At 42.1% G+C, this 25,149-nt stretch overlaps 1 protein-coding gene across 5 annotated transcripts in view; it reads left to right on the top strand.

Annotated features, from left to right (window-relative positions):
- The first annotated feature begins 277 nt into the window (after positions 1-277).
- LOC108416012 (carcinoembryonic antigen-related cell adhesion molecule 5-like) overlaps positions 278-25,149 on the top strand; it is a 68,830-nt gene continuing 43,958 nt past the window's right edge. For all 5 annotated transcript variants that reach the window (XM_037547453.1, XM_037547447.1, XM_037547442.1 and 2 more), the window contains exons 1-2: positions 278-331; positions 14,599-14,631. In XM_037547453.1, the coding sequence (XP_037403350.1) occupies positions 301-331; positions 14,599-14,631 (64 nt within the window). In that variant the 5' untranslated portion in view covers positions 278-300. The remainder of the gene's footprint in view (positions 332-14,598; positions 14,632-25,149) is intronic.

Genomic DNA, 25,149 nt, shown 5'->3' with positions numbered 1-25,149 from the left:
GGGGCCTAGTCACAGTCCTGACTTGTACTCTTAAGGACCAGGGGCAGTTAAAGGGGCAGTTCTTGTTCAAGAACCTTCCAATATGGCTAAACTAAAGCAATTCTACAAAGGATATAAGTACTAATCCTTGGATGATTTATCCAGATGTTGGCAATCGAGTTTTTCCTTTCGGTTTTCCTGAATTGTATTGTTTTCCATCTCTCCCTCTCTGTGACGTGTGCTGTGAGTGTAAGAACACAGGAAGTTGATTGTTGAACGCACTGCTCAGTCAGTCAGTCAGTCAGTCATTACGGGGACAGTATGGAGTTCAGGTCTCTCTCTGTGATACTCTGTGAGTAAATGTTCTCTATGTCTTCATTAGAGTGAGAGCTGCTGTATGAAGTTGTTAATATTCAGTCTGAGGGCTCTGAGATGATCAGCTTCTGTGTGATTCAGTAACTGTATGTAGTTCAGATGGTTTACAAGCTTTTCTGTCATGCTGAATTCAGAGTGTGGAGAGTTTCAGTTGGAGGTCCTTTGACATGTTTATTAGAAAATGATATGAGCTCTACTCTGCATTGTGGGTCATTATCAATGAACATGTATTTGTGTCCTTAATTAGTAAATAAATATTTAATTAAAATAGACAGCTCACGTCTGAGTGACTCTTAAATGACTTTAAATAATAAGTCATGGCCTAAAACTAAATTTAAAACATATCACTCACTTTTGTATTGTTGATTAATAATGCCTTTGCTTATGCGTGTTCCTCATTCAAACTCATTGGATACAAAATTACATATTTGGTTCCATTGATTTTTTTTCTTAAGTTAAAGTTTGCATGATGTTTCTGTCATACAGCATTTTATTAAAATATTTCAGAACTGAAGCAAACCAAAAACACCCCTCCCCCATCTGACCGGTCCATTCATCCCCTCCATCTGTACTTTACATCACTGACCAAACTATAAATAAGATGTTAAGTAATAAAATGAGTGAAAACACATTAAAATAAAGATGCTGGCTTATATAATGTGCTTCATACCATTTGCTTCAATCTTTTCACCACATTAAACAAACCTGTCTCCACGTCTGAAGAGTAGATGCTCCAGCATTATTGACTGTAGCTGCAGCTGATTCTAACAGTACTGTGGTCATGTAGCAGAAATAGTGTCGTCCACTAAGATTGTGGGAAAAACATCTCTGCGCAAATATTTTTAGCAGATGTTAAACCAGTGATCCAGATCTTCTTTAGTTTTCCTGTCAGGGCTAAACTGGAGTCTTCGTTAAGCAATAATACAGTTGGATCCACAGAGATTTCTTTCCCAATCAGAGCAGATAATCTGTTAGTAACATTTATTCAGAAGTCATGAAGCTCCTCACATCCCACAACATCTGCAATATGTTCCCAACTGTTTCTGTTGTGGGTGACGGTTACAGCCAGGATTTAAAGCAGCTTTTATAAAGCATTACTGTGGCATCCAATATACACTCACAAGCAACCTGTTCAGTTGCTTGTTAACACAAATAGCTAATCAGCCAATCACATGGCCACAACTCAATGCATTTATGCATGTAGAGGTGGTCAAGACAACTTGCTGAAGTTCAGACTGAGCATCAGAATGGGGAAGAAAGGTGATTTAAGCAACTTTGAACGTGGCGTGGTTGTTGGTGCCAGATGGGCTGGTCTGAGTATTTCAGAAACTGCTGATCTCCTGGAATTTTCACACAACCAAATCTAGCGTTTACAGAGAACGGTCTGAAAAAGAGGAAATATCCAGTGAGCGGTCAGTTGTGTGGACGAAAATGTCTTGTTGATGTCAGAGGAGAATGGGCAGACTAGTTCAAGATGATAGAAAGGCAACAGTAACTCAAATAATGTTTCCAACATCTATTAAAGGTGTTTAGAATTAAGGCAGTTCTGAAGGCAAAAGGGGTCCAACCTTTAACTAGCAAGGTGTACCTAATAAAGTGGGCGGTGAGTGTAATCTGTAATGATATTTAAAATGGATAATTTGGAGATTGGAATTTGAGTATTGATTACCGATCATGAAGTTTTCAGGTCTTCAAGTCTGTGTAACCCGAGCAGGTATATTGGCAGGACATTGTGTTTCTTCCTTGGTAAGAAATCAATTCTGTTGTGAAAGATGAGTTTATCACTCCTGCTGGTAAAGCACAGTGTGTCCAACCTGTAACATCATAATTCAGTAGATCTTACTGTAGGTTCATCTTGTATTAGTGACAGTATCAGCGGTGGTGGTCATTGATGCTGTAGATATACTGTGAGACTCTGCAGTGTTTGGCCAGTGCTCCGTGATAAACGTACTGATGTGCTGAATTTACTTTATTCAGATTAATATAATAGAAGGTGAATGTTGCTGCAGTGGGACACTTTCAGAGACATTACTTTCTCCAGCTCAGCAAACCTTTATAACAAGCTCAACATCTCCTTTACAGAAACAATACAATAGAAATGAACAAAGGCAGAACGATCTTCTGATCGTTGATGATGTTTCATGCGATTCTGTTAAAATGGGAGTAAAAATTTACAGTATTGTTAAAATTTACAGTCAGAGTGCGACACTTCATTTCTTTACCCCGTTGGTCATCAGACTGGTCCTCAGGTCTGTCTACCTTCATTTGATTTTCACTTCAAAATCCAGTATTGAAGAATGGCAAATGGGTCAATTCTGGCTTTGACGGTTATTCATTTACATTTACAGCATTTAGCAGACGCTCTTATCCAGAGCGACTTACAAGAAGTGATTTATCAATCTAGAGAAAGTATCTTTGCTAGTTACCAATAGCTTAGAGAGAAAGACAGTCCTGAGCTCAGATACTGCTAGAAACAAATATGTCACTGCAGACACCAAGAGAAAAAGAAACAGAGTTGAACGCAGAACTCTGTGCCATTCAATGCAATACAATAACAATAAGATACAATACAATAAATAAAATAAGTGCAGCTTATAATTCAATGCTCATTTAAGTGCTGTGTAAAGAGATGAGTCTTCAGTCTGCGTTTGAAGACAGCAAGAGACTCTGCTGTTCGGACAGCCAGTGGGAGTTCATTCCACCACCTGGGTGCCAGTACAGAGAATATTCTCGACGCTCATCTTCCGTGCAATTCAGTCGAAAAAGAAATAGCTTCATTTTACAGTTTCACAGATTATAAAATCAAAAACAAACAGCAGTGGAATAAAGGCTTGATTTTAACTGCTTTAAATTAACCAACAATAAACCGCAGAGTGCACCCATCGGTCGCAGGAGCTCAGAAATCAGACTGTCATGGTTAAAGAATGATGAGGACAGCATTAGTTTAGATTAGATCTGGCATTGTGGGAGGCTGTGTTACGTTTTTTTTTTTATAAAAACTGCACCAACATGCAACACGACTCCACACCCATGCACCTCAAATCATCATACAGTCTCAATATTGAATCCCCAACACAGTTCAAATCAGAATAACTCACATTTGTAACTGAGTTTAAACCAAATAATTATACTCAATTAATAAATTAAAAGCATTAACTGGTCAGTCCGTTGCCAAGCCTCTCTTAATTGACTGCAGCATGTAGTATCTTATATATACGCTGTCGTCAGCAAGTCTCAATCCGTGTGATGCACTGGCCAGCTGCCTTCTCATCTGCGCCTCCTTCTCCTGCTCCTCAACTCCCCCACAATTATATTTATTATTTAAATATTTATTATTATAAATACTTGTTACATTTTTCTTTACTCACGCAAACAAAATATCCTCACTGATCTCCACACACACACACACACACACACACACACACACACACACACCAAGCTGTGAAAAGCTGACACACACACAGCTGGAACAAGCGCAACACATAGACAGAGAGACACTGACCATACCACAGAGACACAAAGCAAATTCACAAAAAAAAAAAAAAAAAAACAGCAAATTCAACATCATCCTAAAAACACAAACACTTACTCCTAAATCCTCAAAGTCGACTCATTCATACTTCTCCTATAACGTGCTTTATCCGCCGCTCCTTTTTCTTATTGCTCCTTCTAAATTTGTGCCACCTGCTGAGGTGCAGATCATTCAGTGAAAAGCTGCGTCAGACACTGTTCGTCAACTAGTGATCGAGTGGGAACTGGTTGTGTGTTGTGTTGCAGTTCAGTAAGACTCTTATTTTGAAGTAAGTGTCCTCCCGCCCTCTCTTGTTGAGTGAGTTAGTAAAGAAACAGACGAGCTGCTCCGCGCTGCCTCCTCGGCCTCATTTATTTACTAGTGTTGTATGAAGACGCTGCTCACCAGCATACAAACAAACTACAAACCACACCATTGATTTTTCCCCATTCTACACCTCCAGTTCCTTAGAACTGACCCGAAACTCACCAAGTGATTTTTCCAGGACTTTAGGCCCGTCTAAAACCGCCTCCCAGAGGGCTTTAGTCCAAACCTGCGGCGTCTCTCTTTAACTCTTATTCTCTCTTTTTTTCTTTATTCCTATTTCTCTTTTATTCTTCACTCTTATGTTCTCATCTCTCTTTACTTTTCCTCTTCTCCATTTTCATTGTCATCAGCCCTGACACCCATCTCCACCCACTCCATCCTGCCTGCACCCTCTTCTTCACCTCTTTTCTGCACTGTCCATTGCTCTGGATGGTTGACCCAAGATATTTGAAGTCATCCACCTTTACGACCTCTACTCCTTGCATCTTCAACTTTCCACCTGCCTCCCTCTCATTCACACACATGTATTCCGTCTGGTCTCTACTGACCTTCATTCCTCTCCTCTCCAGTGCAAACCTCCACCTCTCCAGATTCTCTTCCACCTGCTCTCTACTCTCACCACAGATTACAATGTCATCTGCAAACATCATGGTCCATGGAGCCTCCTGCCTGACCTCATCTGTCAACCTTTCCATCAACATTGCAAACAAGAAGGGGCTCAAAGCTGATCCCTGATGTAACCCCACCTTCACCTTGAAACCATTTGTCACTCCAACTGCACACCTCACCACTGTCTCACTATCCTCATACATGTCCTGCACCACCCTAACATACTTTTCAGCTACACCCGACTTCCTCATACAGTACTACAGTTCCTGTCTTGGCACCCTATCATATGCCTTCTCTAGATCCACAAAGACACAATGTAGCTCCTTCTGACCTTCTCTGTACTTCTCTACCAACACTCTCAACACAAAAATTGCATCTGTGGTACTCTTTCTGGGCATGGAACCAAACTGCTGCTCACTGATCTGAACCTCTCGCTTTAGCCTTGCTTCAACAAGTCTTTCCCATACCTTCATGGTGTGGCTAATCAACTTTATACCTCTGTAGTTACTGCAGCTCTGCACATCACCCTAGTTCTTAAAAATGGGGACCAGTACACTGCTTCTCCACTCATCAGGCATCCTCTCACTCTCCAGGATTTTGTTAAACAACCTGGTTAAAAAGTCCACTGCCTTCTCTCCTAAACACCTCCATACCTCCACAGGTATGTCATCTGGACCTACTGCCTTTCCATTCTTCATCCTTTTTAAAGCTGCCCTCACTTCCACCTTACCAATTCTCTGCACTTCCTGATCCACTATCACTCCCCCCGTTGTCCTCCTCTCTCTCTCTCTCGTTTTCCTCATTCATTAGTTCTTCAAAGTACTCCTTCCATCTACTCAACACTCTCTGTTCACTCACTAGTACATTTCCCTCTTTATCGTTTATCAGCCTAACCTGCTGTACATTCTTTTCAGCTCTATATCTCCGTTTAGCCAAACGATACAAGTCCTTTACTCCTTCTTTACTGTCCAGCCTCTTATACAGCTCATCATAGGCCTGAGCCTTTGCCTTTGCCACCATTCTTTTTGCTATGCGACTAGCCTCACAGTACTCCTGCCTACTTCCTTCATCTCTCTGGTTATCCCACATTTTCTTAGCTGCCTTCTTCTTCTGAATACTCTCCTGGACTTCCTCATTCCACCACCAACTTTCCTTGTCTTCTTTCCTCTGACCAGACGAAACACCCAAAACATTCTTGCCAGTTTCTCTCACCACCTTAGCTGTAGTTTCCCAGTCCTCAGGTAGGACCCCCAAGGGCCTGTTGCAATTTTTCCCTGAACTGCCTGCAACCTTCCTCCTCCTTCAGCTTCCACCATGTAATCTTTGGCTCTGTCTTCACTCTCTTCCTCTTCTTTATTTCTAATCTCATTCTACAGACAACCACCCTATGCTGCCTTGCTACACTTTCCCCTGGTACCACTTTACAATCTCCAATCTCCTTTAGGTGGCATGTCCTGCTAAGGATATAATCCACCTGTGTTTATTTTAAATTGTAATATGTACTAAAATTATATTTATGGCTGATATCCAAGTGTCTACAGGAAAAAATTTAAATAAAAATCTCAAACCAAATCTGTCCAGCTAGCAAACACAAACGTCTGGATCTCCTTTTAACAGGCATGAAAATCTATATTTGCCAGTAGTTACTACTGATTACTGTAATCATTACTGTTGATAAATATTGCATTTATTGATTTATTTGAAAGCATGTCATGACATAGAAGTCTTCTTAAAATGACTTGTGTGGCCGTCCCAGTTTAACAGTAATACTGCATCAATCCACACTGGCTGTCGCTGCCTCAGGAGGGGCTCAGGAGTTGTGGCCATGGGAGCGGCCACACAGAGGCACATGGTGTGTGCACAGCCTCCTAAAAAGGAACTGTAATGTTTGAATGTCTTTGTCGGTGTAAAGTGTTATTTGTGGCTTATTGCATATTGGGGTGTTGTGTGTTAAGGGTTGGTCACCGTGAGGGTCAAGTTTATGGCTGTTGGTGACCTCTGCCTTTCTGCTGTGGCACTTCTTGTGATGGTAATCATGGCGTTCCCTCAGTCTTGTTCCACATTGACAACCTGGAGGGCCATTGTCCAGCAGAGTTGTGATTAACCTACACAAATACACCTGACTACATTTATCTGTTAATTGCCTGGTTTGGAGGGTGTGTTCAAGTAAATAAAACTAAACTGTGCTGAATACCAGCCAGGACTGAAGTTGTGCAGCTCTCCTCAATTCAATTCAAGTTTATTTATATAGCGCTTTTTATAACAATGTAGTCACAAAGCAGCTTTACAGAAGTTTGAAAACACACAGTTACAACATATATCCTGCAGTGAGCAAGCCAGAGGCGACGGTGGCAAGGAAACTCCCTCAGTCTGGAGGAAGAAACCTTGGGAGGAACCAAGACTCACAAGGGGAGACCCATCCTCCTCTGGTCAAACAGTGTTTACAATTTAATAAGCTAAATACCCAATAAATGCTAAGAGGATCTCTGAAGACTGGATGGTAAAGCTTTAGAAACTGCACTGGTAGAGGCAGTTTCTGACTGAGTCTTCATGAAAAGTGGGAGTGAGCTGAAACAGTCCCATCCTATCTCAATGCTGGTGCATCTGGATGGCACAGTGATGTAATTGAGGGTGATGCAGTTGGCACAAATGAAAAGGAGAGCAGGTTGGTGATGGTGAGGAGGAGGCCCTGATGGTCAGACTTCAGCAAGATGGGAGGGCAGTCATTATCTCAGGAAGAGTAAAGAGACAAAATTAGTTCTGGTCAGGAGTGAGACTGTAATAAGTATGATTTCCCCCAGATTGTGGTTGGTGACTCTGGCAGATCTAACTATAACAGCACAAACTAAAAGGAGAGAACCAGAAGGTAGCATAGATATGAGAGTACCTTGAGACACTGGGATCCCCCCACTCTACTGTAAACAAACCTGTGTGATCGCGTGATGTGGTGGGTCAACAGCACCAACATGTCAGTTTACCATAAGCCTCTATGTGGCACGATTGGCTCCTCCCACTCCATGTGCGTTGACAGGACTGTCTCGACTATGTCCCTGGATTTGCCCATAATAAATCTCGCTTATCTCAGCGTGTGCGTCCGCCTCCTCACTCCCCTTTACACTATGCCCATGAACCCCTGGATCTCCTGCCTTTAGATAAAGGGGAAGGCTAATTATCAAAAGCTAAACTAAACAAATGTTTTCAGTCTAGACTTAAAGGTTGAGACTGTGTCAGAGTCCCAAACATTAACTGGGAGATTATGCCACAATTTGGGGGCTTTGTAAGACAAAGCTCTTCCACCCATTGAGGTCTTCTGAATTTTAGGAACCAGTAGAAAACCAGCATCCTGTGATCGGATTAAGCGAGGCAGTTCATAATGGGAAATAAGATCTTGCAGGTACTCCGATGAGAGACCATGCAGGGCTTTACACGTCAATAAGAGAATTTTATAGTCAATACGGAATTTGATAGGAAGCCAGTGTAATGCTGTTAAAACTGGGCTGGTGATCAAATTTCCTGGTTTTAGTGAGTACTCTAGCTGCAGCATTCTGAACTCATTGGAGTTTATTTAGGTTCCTGTTGGAGCATCCTGACAACAACGCATTACAGTAGTCTAGCTTTGAAGTTACAAAGGCATGAACCAATTGTTCAGCGTCATGTAGGGATAATGCATTTCTTAACTTTGAAAAGTTTTGGAGGTGAAGAAACGCTGTCTTTGTAATATTACCTGTGTGTTGATTAAACATTAGATCTGAATCAATCGTCACACCAAGATTTTTAGCTACTGAACCAGGTATTGCAGAGAAGTCATCAAGATTTAACAATAAATCTGAGCAATTATTCTGAGCAGCCTTTGGACCAAGAAGGAGAACTGTTTATCTGGGTTTAAAAGAAGGAAATTCTGGAGCATCCAGTTTCTTATATCTTTTACACAGTCTTTTATTTTATTTAATCTGGATTTATCTTCTGGTTTGGCTGACATGTACAGCTGTGTATCATCAGCATAGCAGTGGAAACTAATTCCATGTCTATTTATAACTAAGTCTAATGGTAACATGTATAATGTGAATAACAGAGGACCTAAAACAGAACCTTGTGGAACTCCACATTTCACTTTTATATAATTAGATGATGCATTATTTAATTGTATAAACTCAAACCGGTCAGTGAGATACAGAAAAGAATAGAATGATCTATAGTGTCAAAAGCTGCAGTTAGATTGAGCAGTACCAGCAGAGATACGTGGCCTTGATCAGAGGATCATTTATCTTAACTAGAGCCGTCTCTGTGCTGTGGTGGGGCCTAAAACCAGATTGGAATTTTTCATACATCTTGTTCTTATGTAGACAGGAACAGAGTTGCTGGGCTACAGCTTTTTCTAAAATCTTAGAAATAAATGATAAGTTGGAAATGGGTCTGTAGCTTGACAATTCACTGGGGTTAAGATTTGGCTTCTTTATCAAAGGTTTAATCACTGCTAGTTTGAATGATTTGGGTACATGACCTAGGCTAAGAGAAGAATTCAATTATTAACTAATTAGCTTCTCTACGCTGATGCCACAAAATTCGCTCTCATTTTGCTAATCTGACAAATGGTAAAGTGGGACAAACGAAATTAAATATAAGGAAACTTTACTAATGTTTTTCTACTACACTTTTATATCCCTGTGCTGTAAGTAATTAGAAAGAAAAAGTGGAAAAAAGAGGAGGAACAATATTAAGTGTCCCACTTTACCAAGAAATCACTGTATTATATTATATACAGTGAGTCTTTGTGTAACAGAGGCTGAGGCAGGGTGCAAGTGCGAAGTGACTTCTTTCAAGATTCAGACAAATGTTATGACCACCTCATTGTTTCTGCGCTCATTGTCCATTTTATCAGTTCCTCTTACTTTATAGGTTCACTTTGTAGTTCTACAATTACAGACTGTAGTCCATCTGTTTCTATGATACTTTGTTAGCCCCCTTTTTGTTTAGCCCCCATGGACCCTTAGAGCAGGTACTATTTGGGTGGTGGATCATTCTCAACACTGCAGTAACACTGACGTGGTGGTGGTGGTGTTAGTGGATGTACGCTACAGCTACTAAGATTTATAGCTTCAAAATGTAGTGCGCTACTTAGCTACTCCCCCATCCCTGGGTATATGCAGCAGTCTTAATGCACTTCGAATGAGATGCAGGTGTGTGGGAGAAGAGGAGAGGAGGCAGAGCCAAGTCAGTCCCTCAGAGGAGAGGAGACATGACAGAACCATGCCTCTACAAGTGCTCCTGAAGTGCAAAGATGGTGGGTCTGGACCATAAGGAGGCACGGTCTCAGCCAGCAGAAAGTCCAGAGGAACAGGCAATCCATTAACTGGATCAGATGGGACAGGGACAGGACCAGCACTGTAGACGGGTAGAGTCAGTGACTAGGAAACCAGCTCTGGAGAATTGATCCTAAAAGCGGGCACTGGAGCAGCTCAGGAAGCCAGCACTGCAACATGAGGAGCATCCACAGGAGCTACAAGCCAAAAAGCTGACAATGGAGTGCCTTGGTAAACCAGCACCAGATCAGGAGCTTAGCACAGGAGATCATGACAGCGGAACAACTTTAGCAGCTCTCGGAGCCGCTCCCGGTGTAGAAACAGGACCATAAGCGAGAACAGAAACAGAAGCCACCCAGTGCACAGGAACAGGAGACACATGGACTAGTGTGTTAGAAGACACGGAGAACAAAGACACATTCGGAGATGCTGAGACCATGGGCAGGGTTAGGAAACTCTGAGGCCGTGCGGTCAAGAAGCTTGGAGGTTGTACTGAAATCCTCAGGTGCAGGCTAAGCCGCTCTGCTGGAACGTGCTGCAATGTCCAGGGAGCCAAGTGGCCTGCTGTTATGTCCACGGAACCAGGCAGGCTGCCACGACATCCACAGAGCCAGGCAGGCCTGCGGCGATAGAGCTCTACTCTGTCTCCTTAGCAATCTCCAAAACAGTAGGCAGAACTTTTAGACCTTCTGCCACAGAGGACTCTGCATCCACTGTGCTCCCATCACCCCACCTGGCAAAACAGGGACTGGTGAGATATCCTTACAGCCCCTCCATACCACAACCCCCCAAAAGAAATTTCCTGTGGAAACCTCCTCCTCCTCTGTCAGTGGGTCAAAGGTAGACTAGAAGAGACCCCAGAACTTCAATGATTTCTCCAATGACACACATGACCCTTTGCACTCTGTAATAATCTGTGAGTAAATGTTCTCTATGTCTTCATCAGTGTGAGAGCTGCTGTATCAAGTTGTTACTGTGCTTCTGTGTGTTTTGGTTACTGTAGTATCTTCAGTGTCCCTCCACAAATACTGGCATCCCTGCTAATCATGAGCAACATGACCTGTAAAAACAAACAATTACTTTATGATTTATTCAAAATATTAGCAAAAATCTTCTCTATTTAAGATCTAATCATTCAAAGAAAAATGAAATCTAATGTAAAAAAAATTCTTAAATCCATGTGTGCCACAATTATTGGCACCCCTAGAAATCTAAATCAAGTTTATTCTCATTCATATTTCATGTTTTAAAGTGTACCTGAGTGATTAGGAACACTTCAATGGTCAGCCTTTGCTTCCTGTTTCACTGGGGAATATACAGGAGGTGAAACACAGTCATCCATCACTTTGAGAAAGAGAATCCAGCAACAATGTGCAACAAAATGTTGTTGAACTCCACCAAATCAGGAAATGGCTACAAAAAAATAGTTTAACAGTTGTTGCCTATATTCACCATCATGGAAATAATTAAGAAGAATTAAGAAAACAACTGGAGATGTTAAGAATCTTCCAGGAAGAGGACGTATGGCCATACTGGCACTATACAAAGTGAGGAGAATGGATGACATGGACAAAGAATCTCCAAGGGTCACTAAGGGGAACTGGAGACGACACTTAGTTCTTGCTATCAGAGCTTCCCCAAACCACAGTAAACTACCACCTATATAACCACATGTAGTTTGGGGGCGTTGCTAGAAGAAAGCCTCTGCTGTCAAGGACCAACAAACTCAAGCTTCTACTGTTTGTCAAATGTTACTAGAACTTTCAGTGGGAAAGTGTTTTATGTGGATCTGTGATCCAGTAGGGCTGTATTTTTTTCCAAAGGCCCTGGACAATAATTTGGATACATGGTTATTGAGGACTTGGCTTTTAATTCTTAAACTGATCAGAATTTCTGGACAAAGTTAAACATTTGACTTAAGATACAAAGAATCTCCAAGCACCAGGATGTCAACTGATTATCGGAGTGCTCCAAGGACACAACTGCCCCCTTTTCTACCTCAGAACCAGCTTCCCTCCCAAACAACTATGTACTGAACCACTGATGTACTGAAGGTCATAACAGGTAAAACACCTCAAGATGGTGGAAATGAAGAGGCGGGAAAAGGATAAACAAAAGAAATGCTGAAAGCAGCTCAAACAGAGGTTGAACTACGAAGGTGAAATAAAAGAATGAGAAACCATAAATTCACTTCAGCTGGAAGCTTGAAGGGAAGGTAGACTTTATGTTGCAGTTGTTGTCTTTTCTATAGCTTGGAGCATTTAGCAGCTCAACACTCCTTTTGTGTTTTCAGTAGTTGTGGGGGCAGACAATTCTTTTTAGCCCTCTTCTCTTCTTTCTGTACTTTTGGGGCAGTTTCTCTTTTTCAGCTCTCTTTTCTTTTTTATTGTTGAAATGACCACCTGGGCTGTGTACTGCACTGGTCACCCCTCTACAAAGGTGTAACAAAGAGCTATTGTTTGCCACAACATTAAGTAGAGAGTCCGTAGGTGTGTCGGGTTGGACCTAATCAGCCCGAGGGTTTCTGGGAATTGGAGTTCCCCGAACTTATGGCCCCTTGCTGTGATCACTCTCTGCTTGCAGCTGGCGGTGCAGGCTGGGCACCTTGCTGCTGCCGCCCTCTGCTGGTAGCTGGTGGTGCAGGCTGGGCACCTTGCTACCTTGCTGCTGCCGCCCTCTGCTGGCAGCTGGTGGTGCAGGCTGGACCCTTACAGTTTCAAACTATGTTCAGCTCAAACAACCATGCTCAGAAATCTGTGTATGTGACGATGTCCTATGGTGAATTTGAGCAGATATGCAGGCTAATACACACACACACACACACACACACACACACACACACACACACACACACACACAAAATATAATGTCCAAAGGGGGAAAAAAAGGCTCTCTCTCTCTCTCTCTCTCTTTCTCTCTGCACTTGGAATCTGCAGATTTTAGATTTTAGTTACTAGTGTTTTTCGTGTCTTTGTTCAGTTTATTTTTGTTTTTCACTCCCAGCAGTTTGAGAGAAGTGCTGTTAACTATTAGATTCACTGCGTTTGCATGTTAAATAGTCTAACTGAGCTGCGTCTGTTTTCAAGTTTCATCAGTTCATTTTGTTCACAAAGTTTTTTGGCCAACAATAGTTTGTTCTGAAAACTGTGAGCACAGTCTTAGAATTTCAGACAGAAGTAAACAGCGCCAACAAGCCATCATCGAAGCTGGCCACAGTGGCCCATTGTGAACTGCAGCCTGACCACACCAGTCAAGCATTGCGAGCCATGAAGGGGTGCCAGTAATTGTAGCACACACATATTTAAGAAAATGATTTATTTTCTGATTTTCTTTTTTCAATCACTGAACTTCAATAAAGGGTTAGATGTTTGTTAATATTTTGAATAAAAGATCAAAAATATAAGCAGTAAAGAATGTTTTACAGCCTGTTTGGCTCATGTTTACCAGGAGTGCCAATATTTTAGGACACTGTAGGTCTGAATGTGCTTAGACACCGGCATTAATTAAAGGGGGTGTTTCTGAAAATGACTGAATGTGAACTGAAATAACAGCAGCTGTGTGAATGAAATTATACTGGGTTCTCATTGAGAAGAGTGTCTGTCAGTGTACAGCAGTGCTGTGTCTGCATCTGAGTGGTGTGAGTGATACGGAACATGTAGCTTTTCATTTTGGTGCTTATAGATCAGATGACATGTTTTGTTGATTTTCTAAATGAATAAAAGTCAACATCCTCTACAGAAACACACTTAAATATGACATTTTTCTGCACATTTTAGTGTGAAGTTTCTGTTTAATTTGTTGACTTTAATATTTTGGAAAAAAGGGCAAAAAATGTAAAGTGTGCCAAAACATTTTCACAGGAAACATTTTATGTTTTGCTTGTCGTTTCAATGTGTTAAATTCAGAAAATAGACATTAAGTATGAATAATTCTTCTGATGGTAAACAAATGCATCATCATCTTTTATAATTGATATTTTATTGAGAAAAGTCACTGATCCGACTTTTTTTCCACTAAACAGGATGTTTGTGAATTTGCTGTACAGCACAAACTCTGTCTGTAGGAATGACCACTGTGTGTGCCGACCCCACGACCTTTAAACTCCATCAACATTATGAAATTACTGTGTTTCTAAGCTGCAATACGTCCATATTTGGAGTGCTGGTTTGTCAAAGAAGATCTGCCACTTAAAGCTGACCATTCAGTGACCCGACTATTACCATTATTTAATTATTCAGCTTATAAATAAAGAATCTGTACTTTGTTCAGAATTGTGAAGCCAAACTATGTTTTTGGATAATATTATTAAAAGTGTTTTGATTTTATTTAAGCCATTATATATAAGACAGTAAGGTTACTGTACCTCCAGATGTTTCACCTGGTTTAAGGTTGGAATGGCTGTATTGCTGTGCTGCCCTTTCAGATTAAATCTGCCTGTGATAACAGCTAATCTTTCATATTAATGCATCATATCCTCTGTTTCTGTCTCTGCTTTAGTGCTGACTGTCCTCATCCACAGTGGACAAACAGGTAAATATTTGACCTTTATATGTGAATTATTTAATTTATATTCATAAACATTTTATTTTACATTTTTAACCTTTCCTTTAATGGATGACATTACATCCCAGCTAGAAAGGAACATTCCCATAACTTTGGCTAATGTTACCTATAAGTTCTAATAATGTTTAAAATCGAATGTTCAGAGCACATTTTAAAGATGTTAACCATTTCAAATAATATTCCTATAAGGCTCCACGTTAACTGAGATGTAACATTTTAACTGCTACATTTGGAGGATGTTGTAAGGACGTTGTCAGGGCCATGGATTATGTTACATGCTGATGTTTTTAGGGACGTTCCCAGAAGAACATACTAGGAACAACAAAAAAACTTCCCACTGAAAACATTACTAGAACATGTGTGTAAAAGTCTCATAAAGTTTAAGAACAAAACAAGAGAATATTAGAGACTCCTACCTTCCATTAGTACCTACATACAAATAAGTGCGCACACGTTTTAATACACAGTTACTGTTTATTTGCTGAATTTAACAAATTACAGGAAATAAAAGCATAAAGTATGTCCTGTACAGAAGGTTTGACCAGTAAATCTTGTTTAATGTTCAATTCCAATCAATTAAAAACAGACAATTCATCCCTTAGAATTTATTTTAAAGATCATGTGTTTCCTGTAGAGGATTAATTATTGATTCATTTTCAGTTAGAGAATCAACATATCATGTCATTTGACAGGGGTGACAAAATTTTGTATACATCTATAGGTGCTCTTTACAGGATTGCAACTACTGACTGTAGCCGATCAGTTACTGCACGGTTTATCAGCTTTCTATCACATCCATCAATGGAAAGGGACCACTGGACCACCACTGGACGACTGCTGACCAGTTTAACTGCAATTACTGTAACTGTATCTGTACATTTTACTGCAGCTAACACAGCAGGATTAACTTATATAATAACTAATATTAATTGATATATTTTATAAGATTAGCTAATAAAGTTAAGATTAATTAATAAAGTATCAAACTTTAACTGATATATTATATAACATTAGAAAATAAGAACATGAAGTGAAAGATTAACCTGCACTGGGTCACTATATAACTATATAACCCTTTTTTAATCTAAAGTAATGTACTGCAGACTGAGAGAAAAGTGGTGATATACAGTCTATCCATCCATGCATCCACTTTCTAAGCCGCTTCTCCGTCAGGGTCGCGGGGGGATGCTGGAGCCTATCCCAGCAGTCTTCGGGCGAAAGGCAGGATACACCCTGGACAGGTCGCCAGTCCATCGCAGGGCAGACAGACAGACACAGACAGTCACTCACACCTAGGGGCAATTTAGCATGTCCAATTGGCCTGACTGCATGTCTTTGGACTGTGGGAGGAAACTGGAGAACCCGGAGGAAACCCACGCAGACACAGGGAGAACATGCAAACTCCACACAGAGAGGACCCTGGCCGCTGGCCGGGGAATCGAACCCAGGCCCTCCTTGCTGTGAGGCGACAGCGCTACCCACCACGCCACCGTGCCGCCCGATATACAGTCTATACGATATACAGAACTAAAATTAACTACACTATATTGCTAAGTGTCTCTCATCTGCCTTCGCACACATATGAACTTGAGTGACATCCCATTCATTATCCATAGGGTTTAATATGATGTCAGCCCACCCTTTGCAGCTATAACAGCTTCAACTCATCTAGGAAGGCCTTCCTCAAGGGTTAGGAGTGTGTTTATGGGAATTTCTGACCATTTTTCCAGGAGTGCTCTAAGTCTCCACTCTAAGGGGCCAACTCCAAACTGTTCCCACAAAGTTGGGAGCATGAAACTGTCCAAAACCTCTTGGTCTTAATTAAGAGTTGCTTTCGCTGGAACTAAGGGGCCGAGCACAACTCCTGAAAAACAACAACACACCATAATCCCCCCTCCACCAAACTTTACAATTGGCACAATGCAGTCAGATAAGTACCGTTCTCCTAGCAACCACCAACTCGTCCATCGGATTGCCAAACAGAGAAGCGTGATTCGTCATTTCAGAGAACACGTCTCCACTGCTCTAGAGTCCAGTGGCAGTGCTTTACACCATGGCATTCAATGCTTTGCATTGTGCTTGGTGATGTAAGGTTGGATGCAGCTGCTTGGCCATGGAAACCCATTCCATGAAGCTCTCTACCTTGTTCTTGAGTTGATTTGAAGGCCACGTGAAATTTGGCGGTCTGTAGCGATTTACTCTGCAGAAAGTTGACAACCTCTGCGCACTATGCCCCTCAGCATCCGCTGACTCTGTCATTTTACATGGCCTACCACTTCATGGCTGAGTTGTTGTTGTTCCCAATCACGTCCACTTTGTTATTATACCACTGACGGTTGACTGTGGAATATTTAGTAGCGAGGGAATTTCACAACTGGACTTGTTGCACAGGTGGCATTCTATCACTGTACCACACGGGAATTCACTGAGCTCCTGAGAGCAACCCATTCTTTCACTAATGTTTGTAGAAGCAGTCTGCAGGCCTAGGTGCTTAGTTTTATACACCTGTGGCCATGGAAGTGATTGGAATACCTGAATTCGATTATTTGGATGGGAGAGTGAATACTTCTGGAAATAGTGTATGTTAGCTATGTAACTTTAGCCACATTATTTACAAATACTATACAGATACCATTAAGGTCTACTTTATACTGTTATAAATACTATGCAGGTACATGATTCATTCATCAGCGTACAAACAACGTAAGAGTACCCTTAAAGTTGCAACAGTGATTTTAAGGTCCAATGGTCTACCTTACATGAGATTTTCCTACAAAGTAGTGGAAAAGTAGATATTTGCACATTTTCATAACCAAATGTTTTAAATCAGACCATGAAAATAAAAAGCCTGGACATGAGACGGGGTTTGTGGAGTCAATACAGCTTAAAGTACAATGGATACTGGTACAATGTTGAATGTATGTTCCTTGACTAAAGGTGCTGGGATGTACCCCTGAGGGTACCACCACAGTGACAAGAGGGATACTGCCCCAGTGACAGTGTTGTACCGTTTTTTCTGAGAGTGTAAAATGACCTAATATTCAGTAAAATTTAGTTAAATATCAGATAAAGAGCTACAGCTACCTGAAACAAACATTATAACTAGCATGCTAACATTAGCTAAGTAAATGTTATCAGTCTCACATCACAACTAAAGAAAATCCGGTTTATAATAAAGAGTTCTCTTGAAATAAAATGTCTACTGTTGTTGGTTTTACTGACAGAGGTCTATATTTATAAAAGTCTACATATTATAGAAGTTTACTTACTGATTTCTATTAGAGACTCTGCTGTTCTGCTGTTTGATTAGCTGTTTAACTAACTCTGCTTTAACCAATGCTGTTATGATTTGAAAATGAGCCCTATGGTTGTTTTCTTAGTTACTGTCTAATAATTTTAAATGACAAAATTGTAAATTAACTAAATAAATAAATTCAACACCATTTCCAAAATGCTGTTGCTGTGCAAAATGTAAAACCTATATTTAATTGAGAACAGTAAAAAAAAGTCCACATATCCATTGTTGAAACTGACAAATGTTTTAGTTTTCTGAGAAATATATACACTGCTCAAAAAAATAAAGGGAACACTCAAATAACACATCCTAGATCTGAATGAATGAAATATTCTCATTGAATACTTTGTTCTGTACAAAGTTGAATGTGCTGACAACAAAATCACACAAAAATCATCAATGGAAATCAAATTTATTAACCAATGGAGGCCTGGATTTGGAGTCACACACAAAATTAAAGTGGAAAAACACACGACAGGCTGATCCAACTTTGATGTGATGACTTAAAACAAGTCAAAATGAGGCTCAGTATTGTGTGTGGCCTCCACGTGCCTGTATGACCTCCCTACAATGCCTGGGCATGCTCCTGATGAGGTGGCAGATGGTCTCCTGAGGGATTTCCTCCCAGACCTGGACTAAAGCATGCGCCAAATCCTGGACAGTCTGTGGTGCAACGTGTCGTTGGTGGATGGAGCGAGACATGATGTCCCAGATGTGCTCAATCGGATTCAGGTCTGGGGAACGGGTGGGCCAGTCCATAGCTTCAATGCCTTCATCTTGCAGGAACTGCTGACACACTCCAGCTACATGAGGTCTAGCATTATCCTGCATTAGGAGGAACCCAGGGCCAACTGCACCAGCATATGGTCTCACAAGGGGTCTGAGGATCTCATCTCGGTACCTAATGGTAGTCAGGCTACCTCTGGAGAACAGTTCCTCTGTTACTCTCACTGTAAACGGTGAGCTCTTAACTATGATTTCTACTAAATGAAATTATTAATACAGTGTAGCAGGTCGAGGTTTTACAGCACTGAAATCTCTGGAGTTACCAGTTGATCTCAAATGTATCCAGGCAGTACCAGGGAGGTGCTAAGAAGTGCTCACGAACCCTTTTTGCCTTTTTATATAAATAATGTACCTTTCATTAGACTTTATGTTCATAAGTCTTTTCCACCTCCCACAAGTTTATAATTAATCTGTGTACCTACACAGTCCCTCACTGAGACCACTGATAAAGGATCAGGTCTTTTAGAGAACTCTTAATCAAAACACCCTAAAATGCTGATCTTCAGTCAGACACTAACATATATACACACTACTATTGCGAGATCACTGTAGTGGATTATTTTAATAAGCTGTTTAAACACAAATCACTTCTTATTCCTTCCAAAAGACAGAAAAGTCAGAACTAACCAGTGAAAGTACCAGCAGCTCCCACTTTGAGTCAGTCTCTTCATCAGTTAGAGCAGCTGCTTCTGTACAAGTGAGTTTAAGGACCAGCTTGACCTGGACAATGACGGTGTTAGTCCACTTAACACTGAGCTCTTCAGCTCCTCCTAGACCCTTGAATCCTGCTAGACCCTTGAATCCTGCTAGACCCCTGAATCCTGCTAGACCCCTGAATCCTGCTAGACACCTGCTAGACCCCTGCTAGACCCCTGAATCCTGCTAGACCCCTGAATCCTGCTAGACTCCTGCTAGACCCCTGAATCCTGCTAGACCCCTGATAGACCCCTGAATCCTGCTAGACCCCTGATAGACCCCTGAATCCTGCTAGACCCCTGATAGACCCCTGAATCCTGCTAGACCCCTGATAGACCCTTGAATCCTGCTAGACCCCTGCTAGACCCCTGAACCCTGCTAGACCCTTGAATCCTGCTAGACCCCTGAATCCTGCTAGACCCCTGCTAGACCCCTGAATCCTGCTAGACCCCTGCTAGACCCCTGAATCCTGCTAGACCCCTGCTAGACCCTTGAATCCTGATAGACCCCTGCTAGACCCTTGAATCCTGCTAGACCCCTGAATCCTGCTAGACCCCTGAATTCTGCTAGACCCCTGAATCCGGCTAGACCCCTGAATCCTACTAGACCCCTGAATCCGGCTAGACCCCTGCTAGACCCCTGAATGCGGCTCCAGCTGTAAAACCCATGTCCGGGTGTTTAAGGCTGGTTTAGGCGAGTCTGGGTGGAGCTGAGAGTTGGAGCTCCTACCTGCTCGTTAGGGGCTTCACGGGCGGAGCTTCACTGCTGAACCTCCCGACCTGCTCTATGATCACGGACGCCGCTTGGGCCGCTCTGGAAATCGTCCTCACGCACGTGATTTGCAGCGTCCACGACCCGCGTAACGACTTTCTTCCATCTTAACTCGGCAGCCCCGACGCGGACTGCTGACTACGACCGGCAGAAGACCAGACGAGACTAAACGATACTGTGGCGAACTATCACGGGACTGAAACACACCTGGAGCATGAAGATGACCGCCTCCAGGGGCTGCTTTCAAATTAAAAGCCCCCATCTCACCCTTAACCCTGCTGGCTACAGCTAGTAACCTGCATATATGTACAGAAAGATGCAGAAAGCACAGGAACTTGTTTTCAGGCTGTTAAAAGTTATATAGCCGAGTATTTCAATACTACATGATCAAAGCATAAACTTTCAACAACGAGAGGTTTTTACATTTTATATGTTCAAATGTTTGAGTAACACATTTTCTGTTATATCCATAAAAATTCACTGACAAACCAGTATATTCAGTACTCCTACCTTCCGTTGTTACCTGCAGAGAGGTACTTACACTCAGTGGCCATTTTATCAGAAACACTTACCATATAGGTAAACATTAAAGGAGCGTATAAATTGGACAGAGACTGATGGGCTACAGTTGGTCAGTGTAGACCTACAAAGTGCACCTTTAATTATTAATTAAGAGACACTTATTAGTCCCTGTGGTATATGCGAGCGAGCACTCTGTGCTCGATTATGTGAGCCTGTCATTATCACCACGTGGGTGATTGATGGCTACTCACTGCGTGTATGTGTGTTGTTGATTGCCCGAGTAAAAGAAGTCGTACTGCATCCTTGCTTCCATGTATCACTGTTAGAAGTAACCCACAGTATTAATATTATATAGTTAGCACGAGACTACAACATGGTGTCAGAAGACGGAGTTACGGAGTAATACGAGGACAGTACCGTGAAAACTTTTCAACAGTACCGTGAAAACAATTTTCGAAGCTTATCCACAGCAAACACAGTGTGCGCTGCAATTCAACGGCGCAAAATGGAGCAATTCAAGCCACCGTCGCTGCTGATACTCACAGGTAGCTTAGCTGAAAACTGCCGTAGATGGGAACAGGGGTTCCGGCTGTACATGGACGCTTCAGGTGCGTTGGATAAAGAGGAGAAGGTTAAAAGAGCCATTCTACTTCACACTGTCGCCGAAGAAGCGTTAGAGGTGTATAACACGCTCACCGTCACCCCAACCGGAGAAAATAGCACAGTACTGATGGAGGACGTTATGAAGGCATTCAGGGACGACTCCAGTCCACAAAAGAACGTTGTCTTCGAACGATATCAGTTCTGGTCGCACACGATGTCAGCAGGAATATCGGTGGACAGATTTATCACAGAACTGCGCCAGAAAAGTAAAAACTGCGGTTTTCAGGAAATGAAGATGATATGATTAGAGATAAGCTAGTATTCAGCATAAATGATACTCAGTTGAAAGAGAGGCTGCTAAGAGACACTGATTTAACGCTACGCAAAGCCATAGAGATATGTAGATCTTCAGAGCTTGAAAAAACACAGCTTAAAACAATGTTATCAATACCTGTCAATCATGATACATCTGTGGATACGTTGAAAAAAGCAACTGTACAAAAACGGACAGGATGGAACAAAAGCAAAATGAACAGCAAAAAGCAAGCGACAAATGGATGCCATAAGTGTGGAAACAAACATGAGCCCAGACGATGCCCAGCTTATGGTGTAACGTCACAAATGTGGAAAAAACAACCACTTCGCAAAGGTATGTAGAGCAGACACTGAGAAAGGCAGTTCCAGAAAAGCAAAAACTGAATAACAGAGAGTGAAGTTGACTCTTTGTACATTAGCATGGTACAATGTGAAGGAAAGAAAATGTCACGACGGTTGAAAGACACTGTATGGCATGAAACAGCAACAATCAGAGGCGTGCGGATAAATTTCAAGCTTGACACAGGAGCTGATGCTAACGTGCTTCCCATGCATTTGTATCAGCAGTTACCAGGTTCAGCTCAGTTGCGGCCCACAGGGACTGTGTTAATTGCCTTTGGTGGTGCCCGCCTGCCTGTAGATGGTGTTGTGTCTCTAGAATGCACAACAACCAAATGCATAGCTATGCTTGACTTCCATGTAACCAGCCATGCAGACAAACCGATTCTGGGTGGAAATGCATGTAAGAAGCTGCAGCTGCTGAAGAGGATTGAAGTGCTCACAGCCAAGTCGCCACAGACAGGACCACTTCCAGCTACCAAACAGGAGCTACTACGGAGATATGCAGAGGTCTTCACAGGACTAGGCGAATTTCCAGGAGTCCACCACATACACATCGACCCAGCGGTCACGCCAGTGATCCATGCCTGCAGAAATGTGCCCCTCTCTATTATGGATCCATTGAAAAAGACATGGAAACAATTGCAAGAAAGTAAAGTGATAACAGCTGTCAGAGAGCCAACTGAATGGGTTAACAGTCTTGTTGCCACAAAGAAGAAAAATGCTACGCTTAGGGTGTGCTTGGACCCTTGCGACCTGAATCAAGCAGTCAAATGTCAGCACTACTCCATTCCTACTCCTGAAGATGTTCGCAGCAAATTAGCAGGAAAGTCCATCTTCTCCATCCTAGATGAAAAGGATGGATATTGGCATATTAAGTTGGATGAACCGTCATCAAAGCTCTGCACTTTCAATACGCTGTGGGTCGCTTTGGTTTCCTCAGACTCCCGTTCGGGATCAAATCTTCCAGCGAAGTATTTCAACAAAAGAACTGTGAGACCTTCGGTGACATTCCAGGTGTACATGTCATCGCTGATGACATGATTATTGCAGCATCATCGGAACAGGAGCATGATGTGATCCTGCATAAGGTAATGGAGAGAGCGAAAATAGCAAATGTGAAGTTTAACAAAAACAAAATTCAGTTCAAAGTCGACACAGTAAAATACTTGTCATGTCATCACAGCAGCAGGTCAGTGAACAGGTGATGCCAAGATCAAAGCAATTGTTGACATGCCAACCCCTGATGATAAACAAAGTCTCCAATGTCTGTTAGGAATGACAAAGTTCTTGGCACAAAACATTCCAAATGAAGCTTCACTCACAGTTCCTATCAGACAGTTGTTGAAAAAGGACACGGTATGGCAGTGGTGTCCTCACCACAGTGCGAGATGACATCAACATCCAAAATGACATTGTCATGATAGGAGAGAAAATTGTCATTCCCCAGAGCTTCAGGAATGTGATATTAGAGAAATTGCATTTTGCACACCAAGGAGTGCAGCGTATAAAAGCGAAGGCAAGAAAAATCCTTTACTGGCCTGGCATGGCACGAGACATAGAGACCATGACTGAGAAATGTGCACAATGCCAGCAGCTACAACCCAAACATCAGCGACAACCTCTCATTCCTCATCAGGTTCCAGAACTGCCATGGATGAAAGTCGGAGCAGACATCTTCGTGCTGAACGGTCAGTTGTATCTTCTGCTAGTTGATTATCTGACCAAATATCCAGAAGTGCTCAGTCTGCCTGATACAACTGCTTATACATTAATTCAGAAAATGAAATCTGTTTTTGCAATTAGCGATCCATCAAGACAGTGAAACATGCGCTAACGAAAGCCATGCAGATCAGCACAGACCCACATCTTGTACTGTTGTCACTGAGAAACACACCGGTGACGGGACTAAACATGTCACCTGCACAAATGTTGATGGGACGTGTCCTGCGGAGCACACTTCCTTGTTCCAGTGCTGTGTATGTCCATGACAGAATACAGGATCTACAGCGCCGTCAAAAACAACACTATGACCAGCACGCAAAGCCACTTCCTGTGCTGAGCTCAGGTGACACTGTGCACATGCAGACACGTCGAGGTTGGGAGCCTGCGGTTGTTATACAACAGAGAGATGAACCACGTTCCTACACCGTGCAGACTCCAGCAGGTATGATGTTCAGGAGGAACAGACATCATCTGAGGAGGATACATCCAAGTCTTTTCCAGAACACAGACCCTGATAAACACTTTGACTCAGAGGTAACACCTCAGACACCCAGATCAGACCAACCACCAGACGAGACGCCACACATTCCACCTCGTGAGAACAGAGACAATGAGCCTACTTGCTACACGAGATCTGGTAGGGCGTGACTGCCCTACCAGGTACAGGGACTAGTCCACTGGATGACATAACATGTCATTTAGTTTATTCTTGTTGTTTAAAAAAAAAAAAAAGAAAGTGTGAATGTTAAAATTTACAGAAGAAGAGAAGATTTGTTTAAGTTGAAGTTATTTACATTTGTTTAAAGTCTAAACACAAAGGTGAACAGAACACAATGCAAAGTTTGACACTGATTTACTGAAAAGTCAATTGTTTACTGAAAATATGATTTATAGTGCTCTGGAATCTACATCTTGAAATAAGAGTGAGTTTGAGTTAATACACTTTAGTTAATGTATCAAGTTCAGATGGCGATAGTCGTGGACCATGTCTCAGTCTTGGAAAAGAGGGATGTGGTGTATACGAGCGAGCACTCTGTGCTCGATTATGTAAGCCTGTCATTATCACCACGTTGGGTGATTGATTGCTACTCACTGCATGTGTGTGTTGTTGTTGAGTACCCGAGTAAAAGAAGTTGTACTGCATCCTTGCTTCTGTGAATCACTGTTAGAAGTAACCCACAGTATTGATATTATATAGTTAGCACAAGACTACAACAATCCCACGACGGGGAAAATTTCACCTCTGCATTTAACTCATCTGTGAAGTGAAACACCACATACACACTAGTGAGCACACACACACTAGGGGGCAGTGAGCACACTTGACCAGAGCGGTGGGCAGACCAATCCGCAGCGCCCGGGGAGCAGCTGGGGGTTAGGTGTCTTGATCAAGGACACTTCAGTCATGTGCTGTCAGCTCTGGGGGTCAAACC

This window comes from Pygocentrus nattereri, chromosome 2 (genome assembly GCF_015220715.1).
Source record: "Pygocentrus nattereri isolate fPygNat1 chromosome 2, fPygNat1.pri, whole genome shotgun sequence".
Classification (NCBI taxonomy): Eukaryota; Metazoa; Chordata; class Actinopteri; order Characiformes; family Serrasalmidae; genus Pygocentrus; species Pygocentrus nattereri.
This window is presented reverse-complemented; position numbering and strand designations above follow the sequence as displayed.